This window comes from Octopus sinensis, linkage group LG8 (genome assembly GCF_006345805.1).
Source record: "Octopus sinensis linkage group LG8, ASM634580v1, whole genome shotgun sequence".
Taxonomy (NCBI): Eukaryota; Metazoa; Mollusca; class Cephalopoda; order Octopoda; family Octopodidae; genus Octopus; species Octopus sinensis.
Window position 1 is genome coordinate 26,428,973 of NC_043004.1, and position 14,527 is coordinate 26,443,499.

The 14,527-nt window shown below is 37.2% G+C and overlaps 1 protein-coding gene and 1 long non-coding RNA gene across 6 annotated transcripts in view; one reads left to right on the forward strand and one right to left on the reverse strand.

Annotated features, from left to right (window-relative positions):
• Positions 1-14,527, forward strand: part of LOC115214778 (protein PIF-like) — a 35,833-nt gene that overhangs the window by 19,678 nt on the left and 1,628 nt on the right. For 4 of the 5 annotated variants that reach the window (XM_036505294.1, XM_036505296.1, XM_036505298.1 and 1 more), the window contains 4 exons: positions 437-595; positions 980-1,332; positions 2,246-2,336; positions 6,220-6,299. In XM_036505294.1, coding sequence (XP_036361187.1) covers positions 437-595; positions 980-1,332; positions 2,246-2,336; positions 6,220-6,299 — 683 coding nt within the window. The remainder of the gene's footprint in view (positions 1-436; positions 596-979; positions 1,333-2,245; positions 2,337-6,219; positions 6,300-14,527) is intronic. The other variant, XM_036505297.1, reaches the window with a different exon arrangement.
• Positions 11,072-14,527, reverse strand: part of LOC118764516 — a 21,317-nt gene continuing 17,861 nt past the window's right edge. Inside the window, exon 4 of the long non-coding RNA XR_005000326.1 lies at positions 11,072-11,081. This is a non-coding gene — a long non-coding RNA (uncharacterized LOC118764516). The remainder of the gene's footprint in view (positions 11,082-14,527) is intronic.

The window sequence follows — 14,527 nt, forward strand, 5'->3', positions numbered from 1 at the left end:
ACGTCTTCGGAATCTGGCACATGCATTAGTCACGGTGTTCCAGGGAAGATCTTCGATTTTGGCCACCAGATTGACCTTAGTACTACAGGAAGACCGACTGGTTCTTTCTCATACATCGTAAAACACCGGCTTCTACAATATTAAGAACTACGGAAAAAGAACCAAACCCAGAAATCTCTGAATTGGAAAATGACCAGATTTACTTTAACTTCTTGAAAAGACCGACAGAATTGATAAATTATAGGTAACATGGTGAAAGGTTGACAATGAGGAAAACTTCACTAGTTTTATAACCAAGACTCATTTTGTATTTCACTTTCTCATATTAAATTACAATTAGTAGGGTACACTTCCCAACGTATTGTATTTGATCAAATTCCGATTCTTTTGGTATATGTTTAAAGCCTTCTAAAATACTGGAGATTTATTTTTATAGCTGAATGCGAGTTACTAACTGACGAAGACAATCCAAGTTCTTACATACAGATTGTTCCTGGCATAGGACCTATATCGCGTCCGTGTGCTCCTGGCTCTGCTTTCGATAAGAGTATGTGTTCTTGTGCGAAAGTCAGCAAATCCTGGAAACCACATGTGGGTAAGATGCTTATAATTAAAGCCTTCCGTAACCGAAAATATTTTGAAATTTATCTAATAAAACAATGCATTAAATATAACTAAGAAAATACAAATTGATCAAGTCTTTTTTTTTTCTTTTTCTATGGAATGAATTTGAGCTGGAAGTTTTGTGGGTCAGCCAAAAATGACTTCCATTACTTCTCGCAGCCACTGACCATGCACAGTGAAAAATAGAAATATAATATATATTTTCAAAATGTCTTCAAAATAATATGTATTTTCAAAATATTTTATAACGTAACTTCATTATTTATCAAAAGAAAAAAAAGTAACCTTTAACAAACTTTGGAGTAGTTAGATACCTGTTTCGCTTGATTTACTTTCACTGTTTTCTACTTCCCAGAGTGTAAACCTTCTGTCAGTTATAATTTCAACGAGGATTTCGCGGACCAAAGTGGCAATAACGTTTTTGCTGGGTATGAAAGAGTTATTATTACCGAAAATGGCTCCGCAAAATTCAGTGACGGTAGTCGCATAAATATATGGAGATTTGCTAATGTCGAATTCGGTGAAAAGTTATTGCTGAAATTACGCTTTCTTACGTACAACTATGGAGCAGTAGAACAACCAATAGTTACCAACTGCTATGGTGAATATGGAGAAGGGCCTTCCATTGCTATCACGACAGTCGAGCAAAGTATAACCATTAAAATCAAAACAGAATTTGGTGAAACTGGAATCTTGAGATTCTTTCAGGTTTGTTAGTTTCGATTTCTTTACATGTTTTCTTTTGTATGTCAGGTCACTTTCGAGTGCTACTGGTAACATGTAACCCAGTACAACTTGTTGCATGGTCGGGTCGTCGGCGACTAAACCAGCAACCCCACCAAGCTTGCTTGGTGAGGAGGGTGTTTATTGGACACCCTGCGGGATGAAAAACAAAACCCGTCAAAGAGCGGAGGAACTCTTGAGAGTCAACGGCCATCCAATAAATGTCTTAAGGCTGTATCATGCGCAGGGACATAGAAATAATCGGACTGAATATCCGATCGCGCGGTTAAACCATTGGGAGTGAAGGACTCCTAGCCTTTGTTAGGGCATCCTTCTTGGAGAAGGTAACTGGGATAACTCCGACATAAAACCTGCGGCTCAGTGGTTACCAATGATGTTGACTTGTTCTTCTTTTCGGGTTATAGCTGCTGTTGCTTAGTGAGTGGTATTGACTCAGTGCACGGCCTTTCCTCACTTAAAAAAAATCTTCTTGCACAGGCATTGCACGATAACAACATTGATTAAGCTTCGTGCAATGGCCATACTCGATAACGAGGGGTCAGCCACCACATGTTTTCTTTTAATTGTTATAATATACAATTATTTATTGTGACTACATACAACGGTGTTGTAACATTCGTATCATTCTCAAAGCCACAGTTTTAGAAGATAAATGATCTCAAATGAAAACCTTGGTTGGTTACAAGCTTACTCTAAGTTTCTTACCATCCATCTTGAATTAAAATCTATATATCTGATAGTCACGGAGCAGCCATTCCTTTTATTTGGCTTTCTACTGTCCTTCTTTACTCGTAGTTTAATATTAGTCCATATCCGCTGTTTGTAATGTGTGCCTTATAAACTAGAGCATCTTACTGGTGTCTCCTTTCTGCTGCAGGTTCCAGGATTCAATAATGTGACAATGGTGTATGATGGCCAACATGTTATAGCAAAGGTTAACGGCAAAATTAAGTCAACTGCTCTCATTGGTTAGTATCAAATCATATTTCAGTACTCTTTTGACGTTTTAGAGTTTAATTGCTAAATTGATTATTTCGGGCAATGAAAAAAAAAAAGGAAAATTATGTTAGTGATAGCTTTTGAGTTACTTTGTTGTCAAATCGCAGAGATAAATAATTTATTAGTTCTTATGTTATTGAAATGGATGAAAAGATACATAAATTGATAGACAAATATATCGATAGTTAGACAGGTATTTGTGCTCATTGATAAATACGTGTGTGTGTGTGTCAGTGTATGTGTCTGTATATGTATGCTAAGTTTAGGTTATTTTAAAGCAGGTTTAAGAATAACCGAACACCTACTGATTGGGGTAATAATGCTGAAAGAAAAAAATCAACTGTATAATAAAATTTATGTTGACAAGTTTTGCATGACGGCTTATCCAAGCAGTCCGGTTGGATGAATAAGCTATCAGTCGAAACTTGAGTTACCACTTAATACAAATTTATGATATACATGCTTACTTACATGCATACACACACACATGTAAATATGTGTGTGTGTATATATATATATATATATGTGTGTGTGTGTGTGTGTGTGTGTGTGTGTACTTATAGAGTTACTAATACTTATATGTATACATACATATTCATATATACATAAATATGCCCCTCAGCATAGCCATATCCTTGGGCAAGAATATATAAAGGTAATAAGTATATATATACACACATATATCTATGTGCGTATTGGAGATTTTGTTCTGTACTTATATAAATTTATAATTATGTGGCCTCTGTATGGCATTTCCTCCCTCTCATCTCCCAAGACAATAATACCCCTCATTATACTACTACTACAATGCCCTTATCTATTTATCTACTGATCTTTCTCATATTAGTAAGTATCATCTATTCATCCCCCTTCTCTCAGGACTGATATGCTGAGCACTATATATCGAATATAAGGCTTTTACCTATCTATCTTTTTTTTTCACTCACACCAGAATATATTGTTTATTCCTCTCTTTATTCACACAAATTTGGAATTGCTAGCATTTTTCTCTCCCTCTGTAATGAATACCCTTTAATATACTGAGCAATGTATATCCAATATATACCTCTTACCTATTTCTTTATTACCCACAAGGGGCTAAACACAGAGGGGACAAACAAGGACAGACATAGGTATTAAGTCGATTACATCGACCCCAGTGCGTAACTGGTACTTAATTTATCGACCCCGAAAGGATGAAAGGCAAAGTCGACCTCGGCGGAATTTGAACTCACAACGTAACGACAGACGAAATACCGCAAAGCATTTCGCCCGGCGTGCTAACGTTTCCGCCAGCTCACCTCTTACCTATTTATCTTTGCTCTTACCAGAATGCATCTTTATTCCATGTACAACGCTGGATCTGTTAGCATTCACTTTCATTTTCCTTCAATATGAAGTACTGCATAACAGTTCTTCCCTCTTCTAACCTTGTAACACTTAACCATAACAAACGCGGCTGAAGAATCTGAAGGCTGCCAAATAAGTACAGTATTGGAAGTAAAGTAAGGAGGAAAGCAAGGTTGCACCACATGTAGACAGTTAAAACAAAGAAAGAAAGTGCTATTTCTTAAAAGATATTTCTTAACATAGATTACATTATACAATAGGAGGGATCCCCTACGTGGGTGCATTGGTAAAACCCTGAGATAAATTTCGGAAGTGGAAAAAAGTCTGGAAAAATTTCAGATAGCGGAGAAAAAGTTGAAAAAGTGGAGACGAACTGGTATCGGGAATCAATAAGGCGGCGAGCTGGCAGAAACGTTAGCACACCGGATGAAATGCTTAGCGGTATTTCGCCTGTCGTTACGTTGTGAGTTCAAATTCCGCCGAGGTTGACTTTGCCTTTCATCCTTTCGGGATCGATTAATTAAGTACCAGTTACGCACTGGGGTCGATGTAATCGACTTAATACCTATGTCTGTCCTTGTTTGTCCCCTCTATGTTTAGCCCCTTGTGGGTAATAAAGAAATAGGTATCGCGAATCAATCCGTGGAGGACGACGAAACCGAATGGAGAGCAGAGCAAAAGAAGATTGCAAGGAGGAGAGTAAAGAAAGTGTGCACGTGTGCATAAATGTTATGGATCAAGAATGTGGAAGAAATGAGGTACGTGTATGCGTGTGAGAGTTATGAAAGTGTATAGGTTGTGGGCGCGTCAGAGGAACTGGTGGAGGTGGTGAATGTGGGACTGAGATGATGATAGCTGCGAGTGGGTATGAGTGGTAGCATGGAAGTAGTGTGGGTGAAGGGAATGGAAGTATAGTGAGAAGGCGTGTGTGGAGGAGGTTTGGAGAGAGGAAATGAGCTCCTGTCCTTTCTGGAAGCAAGTGATGATAACTGGGGTTGATGGTCACGCCGAAGATCGATATGTGCTGGGTGGATTGGTCTGTGAATTGGAAATGTTTTGAGACAGATGACCCGTTGCCAAGTCGGATATCGCTGAGGTGCTCCCCCTAATCCATTTGCCAGTTTACCCATTGTAGATAGCATTACAGAAGAAACATTGGAGCACTTGTATTCCGTGGGTGCCGTGCAGTGAGAGAAGTCTCCTATATGGGAAATGCAGTGGTTGGGTGCAATAAGGGAGGTGGAAAAGTGGCTATGAGAACTAAGGGATTCAGCAGAAGGATAGATGCGGGGGCAGGAGGAGCTACGAACAAAGAGGCTGCGGAGGTTGCAGGCATGTTTGATGGCAGGATAAATGGAAGAGGAAAGAAACTGGGGGGTGGTAGTGTCAGATTAAAGGCTGCAGAAGAAGTGCAGGATGGTGCATTATAGAGGCAGGATGTTAGTATTGTAGGTAAGAGGGAAGTGTATGTATGGGTGGGATTCCGGACACAGGGAGTTAGGTCTGAGATGCTATTAATGGAAGAGGCACGGGAAAGAGTGGATGAGGGAGGAAGCGTAACTATATCGAATGACTTTCTTCTTGCATTCTACCCACACGTAGCTTATTCCAGTGACCTGAAATTACTTCTGTCCTGCAAGGGAGAAGTAGTTAAGTGTAAGCACGAAAAGGAGAGTAAAGGTATCGGGATAGAGAATGGTATAAAGGTTGAATGGTACAAAAATTGAGGAGCGTGGAATCTTTTAGCATGTATGTATGTATGTATGTATGTATGTATGTATGTATGTATGTATGTATGTTTGTATGTATTATATACTGTATATAATTTATAACTTTCATGCTAAGTGGAGGTTATCTGGTGTAGCACAAAATCAAACTGTCAAAATCTTAAGGTTGTACAGAAGTCTACTTCATCAAAGAGAGAGAGAGGAGCGGTGAGAGTCGAGCTGAGTAGAAGGCATAGATAGATAGATAGATAGATAGATAGATAGATAGATAGACAGTTTGGTATTTAGATATAGATAGAGAGGCAGTTTGGTAGATAGATATAAATGAATAGGCAGGTTGATTGACAGATATAAATAGATAGATAATTAGGCATAACAGACATATTATGTTGTGTTGCATTGACTTAGATGTTTGCGCTTAATTTTACATTATCGTGGGTACTAGCATCTAGTACCCACGATAAGTTAGAGATATGTCAAATAGTAGAAGTGTGCGTTATGCATTTGTATAGCGCAGGATTTTCTGTGCAAATTTTTCTCCCAGTAAACAAAGCAATTTTACCTTAACCGATTGGAAAATCCTTGCCGTGCCAGGAGTGTAACTTCCCCAGGACATACCTCCATTTGCACACTTACACAGAGGGTTTAAAAGTGTCAGTATATAAATTATGCATCTTTTAATTATACATGTTTCTATTCATATGATACATATTTTAAGAGAAAAATATTGCGTTTCGTTTTATTAGATCAAATATTGAAATAACTTCATTTTCAGGAAATATTGAAAGACGCCAAGCCGGTTTGTTGATTGGTGATTGTGATGGTCAGCATTCATTCCATGGAGAGATTGACTACGTACGTTTCAAATTTTCTTTATCTCACCAATCTTTCTCCCTCTTTTACCCTTCTCTCTAACTTTTATCTTTTACTTGTTTAGTCACTACCCATGGTGGGACACTATGTGAAAGGCCTCGTTGAATAAAACTATCACAATACTTATTTTTTTAATCTGGTTCCTTTTCCTGAACCGCTATATAACAGGGATATCTATACCGTTCCTTGCCAACATCTATCTAATTATTTATCTATCTATCTGTCTGTCTAACTGTCTATCTTCCAAACTGTCTCTCTAACTATCCTCCTCCAAACTGCCTACCTATCTATCAATCTATATCTATCTAACAAATTGCATATCTTTCTATATCTATCTAGCAAACTTTTTAACTATCTATCAATATCTACCAAACTGCCTATTTATCTGTCGATATCTAGCAAACTGCTTACCTATATATATCTACCAAGTTGCTTATCTATCTTTCTATATCTATCTACCAAACTGCCTATCTATCTACCTATATCCATCTACCAAACTACCTATTTATATATCTATCTATATCTATCTAACAAACTGTCTAATTATCTATCTATTTATATCTGTCTATCAACCTGCTTATTCATTTATATCTATCTACCTCTCTATCTCTATCTAAATACCAAACTGTCTATCTATCTATCTATCTATCTATCTATCTATCTATCTATCTATCTATCTATCTATCTATCTATCTATCTATCTATCTATCTATCTATCTCTAGCAAAATGCTTATCAATCTAGCTCCCTCTAGCAAACTGACTATCTATCTGGCTTTCTCTAGCATACTGCCTATTTATCTACGTCTCTCTAGTAAAGTGCGGACCATCTATGTCTCTCTATCACACTCGTTTTAGCAAACTGCCTATCTATCTATCTCTCACCCTCTCTCCAGCAAACTGCGTATCTGTCTATCTCTCTAGATAGCAAACTTCCTATCTATGTAACTATCTCTCTAGCACACAGCTTATCTCTCTCTCTCTCTAGCAAACTGCCTATATATCTCTACCAAACTGTTTATCTATCGCACACGTTCTCTCTTACAAACTACCTATCTATCTCTCACACTCACACTCTCAAGCTAACTGCCTACATATCTGCCTATGTAAAATCTCTTCCCTAAAGACGGAGGCTCGTCTCATCTTATGATGGAATCAATCTACAAACATTATTATGGATCGCCGAGCCCCTAGGAATATTTTGGATTTGTAATACTTTTCCTCCACCCTTTAATTCTCTATTTCATTTGTATTCTGTGCAAATCGGACCTATTTATATGTATACATATATACACATTTTTTGTATTTCATGTATTTAATATACTTTCCATATTGATCTGTCTCATTTGCTTATCCATACATTTACTTCTATACCCGCTCAACCTTATATCTCTTGAGCACTACGTAGTGTTTTCTATACGGATTATGTAATATATATATATACACACACAATTTCAGATCTGTAATTCAGTAATATCTTATAGTTCTTAGATCTGAAAAGAATCTAAGAAGTCTAGATCAGAAATTTTCAGCGGTTGTAAGCATATGGTTAAGATCTTGTTGACGAATTTTGGGAAGTACCATCTTCTCCGAATTGATTAGCTGTACCGTAGACTCTAGGCTACTATCTTTTCAACCTTATATTGTACAGTCAAAGGGGAATAACTCAAAGTCCCCTTTTTACTTCTTTGTGTTTTCTTTTTCGTTTTCCGGTTTCTCAACCTTCCACCTTCTATATGTACTTCCTTCTCGTCTCGCTTTTCCTCTCATTCTATTTTTAGCTTGTTATGCCATGTGGGCAGTGCCAGAAGAGTGCCAGACGTGTTGAAAAATACTGTCTGGCATACTTTCATCGCATGAAACTAATAGTAGTACGTAAAAACATATGTTGTGTTTATTGAATAATACACACACACACGTGTGTGTGAGTGTGTGTCCTTGTGTTTCTGTTTATCCCCAAAATCACTTAACGACTAGCGTAGGTTTGTTTACGACCACGTAACTTACAGTATCAGCAAAAGAGACCGCTAAAATAAGTACGAGACTTAAAAAAATAAATACTCGGCTCGATTTGTTAGACTTAAAACTTGAAAGCAGTGTTCTTGCATGGTCACATCTCAATGATTGAGACAAATAAAAGATAAAGATACGCATATACGTTTGTATACACAAACATACATATATTTCTAAATAATAATTTTACATCCGAGTATACGCATTGTAGTCTGATGTTTAAAGCCCTTTCACGTATTCGGCTACATGCCACTGGATTTACTTCAAGAATTACTATGTATCCGTAGAGCTTATGAAAAATAAAGAAAAAATGGAATTCCCGAGACCTTATTCAGAACCACTACGATCGTTTCGACCTATCATGCACCGGTACCGCGTAGAGGAGAAGCTGTACAAACAGTTGTGATGCATTGTACGTACAGATACGTCTCCTCGGGTGACTTCTCCAATAGTACCTCGCTTTTTATCTGCCGTTTCGTTTATCTTTATAACTATAGATTTCGGTAGTTGTAGCGTACTATGCGTCTCTATAAGGAATTAAGATATGAAGAATTCTTCTCATACAAGCAATAAAATAAAGAATACAAAGATAGAAGAATAAGAAATAAAAAATGGAATAAAGGAATAAATAAAAACAAAATATATATGCGATCAGAATAGAACAAAAGAACAATCGGACAGTTGTATTGACCTTTATATATCATCAAAACATATTTTAACGTGTATAAGGAACCCTTTTTTGTAAAAAATTAGGTTTAAAAAGTATGGGAATATTATAACCCCTTACAAAACCTTGTTTTCCAATGTAAGCGGTTCCTTATACACGATAAAATACGGTACACACACACACACACACACACACACATATATATATACATGCATACATTATGACGGGCTCTTCCGTCGATTTCAACGTACGAGCGCCTGGAGGGTAAGTATAATTGTTATTGCTCGTGTTTCTGTCTCCAATGTGACTTTAATCCGGCTAAAGCTTGCAAGATTGTCCACACTGAGGACAGGACACAGAGCTGTTAGAATGATCTGCTGGAAAATGAATCAATCGTTGACTTTCGAAGTTTTGAATTGATTCAAAATAGGTTGATCTCCATTTGCATCACTCACAGGCAAACTCTTCAAAGGAAGCAAGAGGAACATCAGACATATTTTTTTCATCTTTTACTCGTTTCAGTCATTTGATTGCGGCCATGAATACTTCATCATACCTTAGATCGTTTTGAAGATGCATAGTACGCTACAATTACCAAAATGTATTGTTATAGAAATAAGTGAAACGGCAAATATAAAAAAAACGAGGTACACATCTGCACCAACGATGCATCACAACTGTTTGTATCGCATCTTATCTGCAAGGTCGAAACGTGCGTAGTGGTTCTGAGTAAAGGGCCTCGTGAATTTAGTTTTCTTTCTCTTATATTTTTACATTTGAATTGTCTTGGTCATTCAAAAATATCGTTAGGCTTATTGAATTAACGTGTAAGTTGCTGAATATTTCAAAGACACCATGCTCGACGCATAATTTTTTAAGGGATCAGCGTGAATAAGATCAGAAGAATAAGAAAGTTCACTGGAATTTTTCTCGATAGTTTTGCGATCCGTGATGGCTGACTCCGGGTTCTATCGTCGCCATGGTGTATGCGTTGTAATTTTCCACGTGGTAACAAACATTTGAATTGTAGCTTTCCTGTAGAATTGATATAGGCCTTGGATAAGTTCGAAAGTTCACTGGAATTTTTCTCGATAGTTTGCGATCTGTGATGGCTGACTCCGGGTTCTATCGTCGCCATGGTGTATGTGTTGTAATTTTCCACGTGGTAACAAACATTTGAATTGTAGCTATAATCTGACAAGTTTCGACAAGTTTCTATGTACCCAGTTTCACTCACAAAGAATGGGTTGACCCAGGACTTCAAAAATGACGCTTAACCCAGAACCTCAAGATTACAAACTTTTTAGTCATACTGCAACTATATATATTTATGTATATATTTGTGCAGTTTATTTGTATATTTCTATGTAGTCTTCTATTTTTTGATTATTAGGTATTTGTAGCGTTTTGTGTGGAACAGGAGGGATAGAGACATCGTTGATGCACACAGGTTTTGGATTTGGGGGACTGATATTTCCGTGCTCAGCAATTCAAAACAGCTAATTCTTATGTCAAATTTCATTCCTATGTTAGCTGTAAATGTAATAAAGTCCAGCTGTTTTATTTTTCTTTTGACGATGTAAACATGTTTAGCATTGATCTTCAAGTCATCTACAAAAAACTTATGGATTACACTGATGTCTCTAGCAGTTGCAGATTCTAACATGTAGCAACTGGGTTTTTGTAACAGAAATCCTAACGGATTTAATGCGAAGAGAAACAACATTACGGAAGGTCTACCTCCTTGGAATATTCCGTTCTCAGTTATAAGTGTGTGGATTGTTACTCATGTCATGTATGTATGTATGTATGTATGTATGTATGTATGTATGTATGTATGTATGTATGATGTATGTATGTATGTATGTATGTTGTATGTATGTATGTATGTATGTATGTATGTATGTATGTATGTATGTATGTATGCTATTATTCAGTTTTATTTCAAGAATTCTTGCCAATAAGGACCTAGATGCAAGGCTCTTTCATTGGAACTTCAACAACATCAACAGGTTATCTTTATATGTATGTATGTATGAATATATGTATATGTGCATGTTTGTATATTTTGTTTTATGTATATATTCTCATGCATATAGTTGCATGTCAAGCCTTGCTCATATATTATGTAAGTATGTATCTATGTTTGTATGCATGGGATACGGTACTTTGGTCTAAAACATTTTGGTCTAAACCTCTTTAGTCTAAGTCACTTTGCTCTAAAAGCATTTTCGTCTAAAGACACTTTCGTCTAAAGATACCTTGGCATAATGACACTTTGGTAAAATGACACTTAGGTTAGGTATAACGAAACTTGTCTGATTATAACTATTGATAAATAAATTACAATTATGCGTAACATACATGCTTGAAATAGAATATATATTTATTACATTGCTTACCAACCACATGATTCTGGGTTCAGTCCCACTGCGTGATACCTTGGGCAGGTGCCTTCTACTATAGCCTCCGGCCGACCAAAGCCTTCTGAGTGGATTTGGTAGACGGAAACTGAAAGAAGCCCGTCGTATATATGTATATATATATGTGTGTGTGTGTGAGTGTGGTGTGTGTGTGTGTGCGCGCGTGTTTGTGTTTTTGTGTGTGTGTGTGCGTGCGTGTTTGTGTGTCTGTCCCCAACATCGCTTGACAACCGATGCTGGTGTGTTTACGTCCCCGTAACTTATCGGTTCGGCAAAAGAGACCGACAGAATGAGTACTAGGCTTAAAGAATAAGCCCTGGGGTCAATTTCTTCGACTAGATGTTGTGCTCCAGCATGGCCACAGTCAAATGACTGAAACAAGTAAAAGAGAAAAGAGGGAGTAGAATAAAAATAAAAATGAAAATGAAATTTGAAAAGAACCCAGATAATGTGCAATACAACGAAGATAATCTTCCATTGATTGATTCTGGTAATTGGTAACTATTTCTAATATTCTTTTCTCTCTTTTTGCTGTTTTGCAACTTTTCATCTTGGGGCTTGCCACTACGGTAAGTTGAGATAATCTTGTTTTGATGATTTGTTCTTCTCTTCTTAGAACATCAGCAACATTATATAGATTTGAATGTTATAGGCGGCGAGCTGGCAGAAACGTTAGCACGCCGGGCGAAATGCGTAGCCGTATTTCGTCTGTCGTTACATTCTGAGTTCAAATTCCGCCGAGGTCGACTTTGCCTTTCATCCTTTCGGGGTCGATAAATTAAGTACCAGTTTCGCACTGGGGTCGATGTAATCGACTTAATCCCTTTGTCTGTCTTTGTTTGTCCCCTCTATGTTTAGCCCCTTGTGGGTAGTAAAGAAATATATATAGATTTGAATGTGATCTAAGACACTAAATCGCCTATGCCACGCTTCAATAGAATTAATTGTACGTGCTTTAACATCAAGTGTGAACTCGTAAACATTCCATTCAGGTAATGATAATAATGGCTTTGAACGTTTTCCATTTTGTCTGATCATTTCATTTACGAAATCATTTACTATGTATTCAATGAACGGCGATGCATTTTCAGGTGCACTTTGTTTCAAGCATTGCAGTCCTATTGGTACAACAGCAACAGGCAGAAAGGTCAAAGCGTTCTTTTCGACAGAATAAAAAAAAAAGTCTATAATCCTTATTACAAAGATTTACAAGTCCCAATCGCCTGAATTTTTCTCCAAGTTGATTGGCAGAAATGGGAAAATCAAACACACAACAATGTCATCAAAAACACGTAAAAATGCATTTCGATCTGCCAGTTCAAAATCTATGCCCACCCCTGTCATGTCATTTTCAATTCCGTGAGCTTCCATCCGCTCTACAAGAGCATACAACATTTTAACGTAAATTTGTTCCGATGCAAAATGCAAAAACAAGAGGATGTATTTCACCGTGGATTTCGGCATGAATTGTATATATTTGGTAAAAGATGTCGTAAAACAAACAAATCATTAAACCAAAATAATCGTTAGGTGATAATTCTTTGTACGAAAAGGATTATTAGAGTATGGTTATTTAGATGTTTTTACATTTCTTTTTTTGAGATTCTATAGACAAAATAGTTATTAGACCAAAGTGAGTTTAGACAAAAATGTCTTTATACTTTAATATAAAGACATTTTTTGTCTAAACTCCCCTTCAGACAAGAATGTCTTTAGACTACAGTGTATTTATACAAAAGTCACTTTAGACCAAAGTTCTTTAGACTGTAGCACATTAGACCGAAGTGTTTGAGACGAAAAGTCCTAGATCCGTATGTATGTATGTATGTATGTATGTATGTATGTATGTATGTATGTATGTATGTATGTATGTATGTATGCATGTATCTATGTATGTATGACAACCTGGCCACTGGTGGTGGTGTAACACACCATACTAATCATATCTGTCGGGCATGTGGAAGAGAGTGTAATTCGGCAGGAGGACTTAAACGACATGCAAAGGTACATGAAGCCCAGTTACAACTACAGCCGGCTATTACCGGTAAAGGTATTAGTTGCCAATTCTGTACAAGACATTGTAGATCTTTAGCTGGGTTAAAAAGTCACATTCGATCACAGCACCAGTAACAGTTAAGCTTCGTGCAATGGCCATACTCGATAACGAGGGGGCAGCCATAATAATAATGTATGTATGTATGTATGTATGTATGTATGTATGTATGTATGTATGTATGTATGTATGTATGTATGTATGTATGCATGTATGTATATAGAATTGAGGTTTATTCCAGGTCTGCCTCCGTCTCCAGTGTCTTTGCAACAAACCACAGTCAATAATGAAGAACACAAAACTGTTTCGCTTTCCGCCTAATGAAAGGTTGTGGCTAGATCACACCTATCAACCACCTATACAAGGAAAAAAGTAATATAAAGCTAAAGGTATCTAAATATGTGAGTGGTATACTTTGTTGCTGCTTCAACCACCATAGTCCTTGACACTGCGTGAAAAAGAAACCTCCCAACACCCAAACATATGCTGCTGCTGCCACCACTACTACTACTACTACTACTACTACTACTACTACTACTACTACTACTACTACTACTACATAAAAATATCTCCCCCGCTCAGTCCACACAAGCATAAGGATCACACTTGAAAGTAAATGCAACATCAATAGCTTCACTGGCCGCAACCAGTGGGCTGAGATATGCACACTAGTATTTATAAATGTAGTGAAATAGCAGCTGTTTCACTCCTGTCGTATCCCCCGTGCACATCTGCTACAATGACCATCACAATATCCAGTTGCACAGAAAAAGCTAGAAGGTGCGATATTTCCATAATATCAGTTAAACTGCACGCCATACGATCAGTCATAGCATGTCAGAGCGTATAGCAAGATGGTGGCCTGCTATATCTGGAACAACGGGTGTGTGTGCATCTGTCACGTTCTGTCGTTTGTCCAGCTTACACATCAGCCATACATCTACTTGAGTAGAGCTGATCTGGTGAGATGGGAGTTACACAATATCAACAACGAAAACAAAAATAACACATTTGTCACGCGTCACTGAGATTGTTGTAACGTGGTCGTTCTACCTG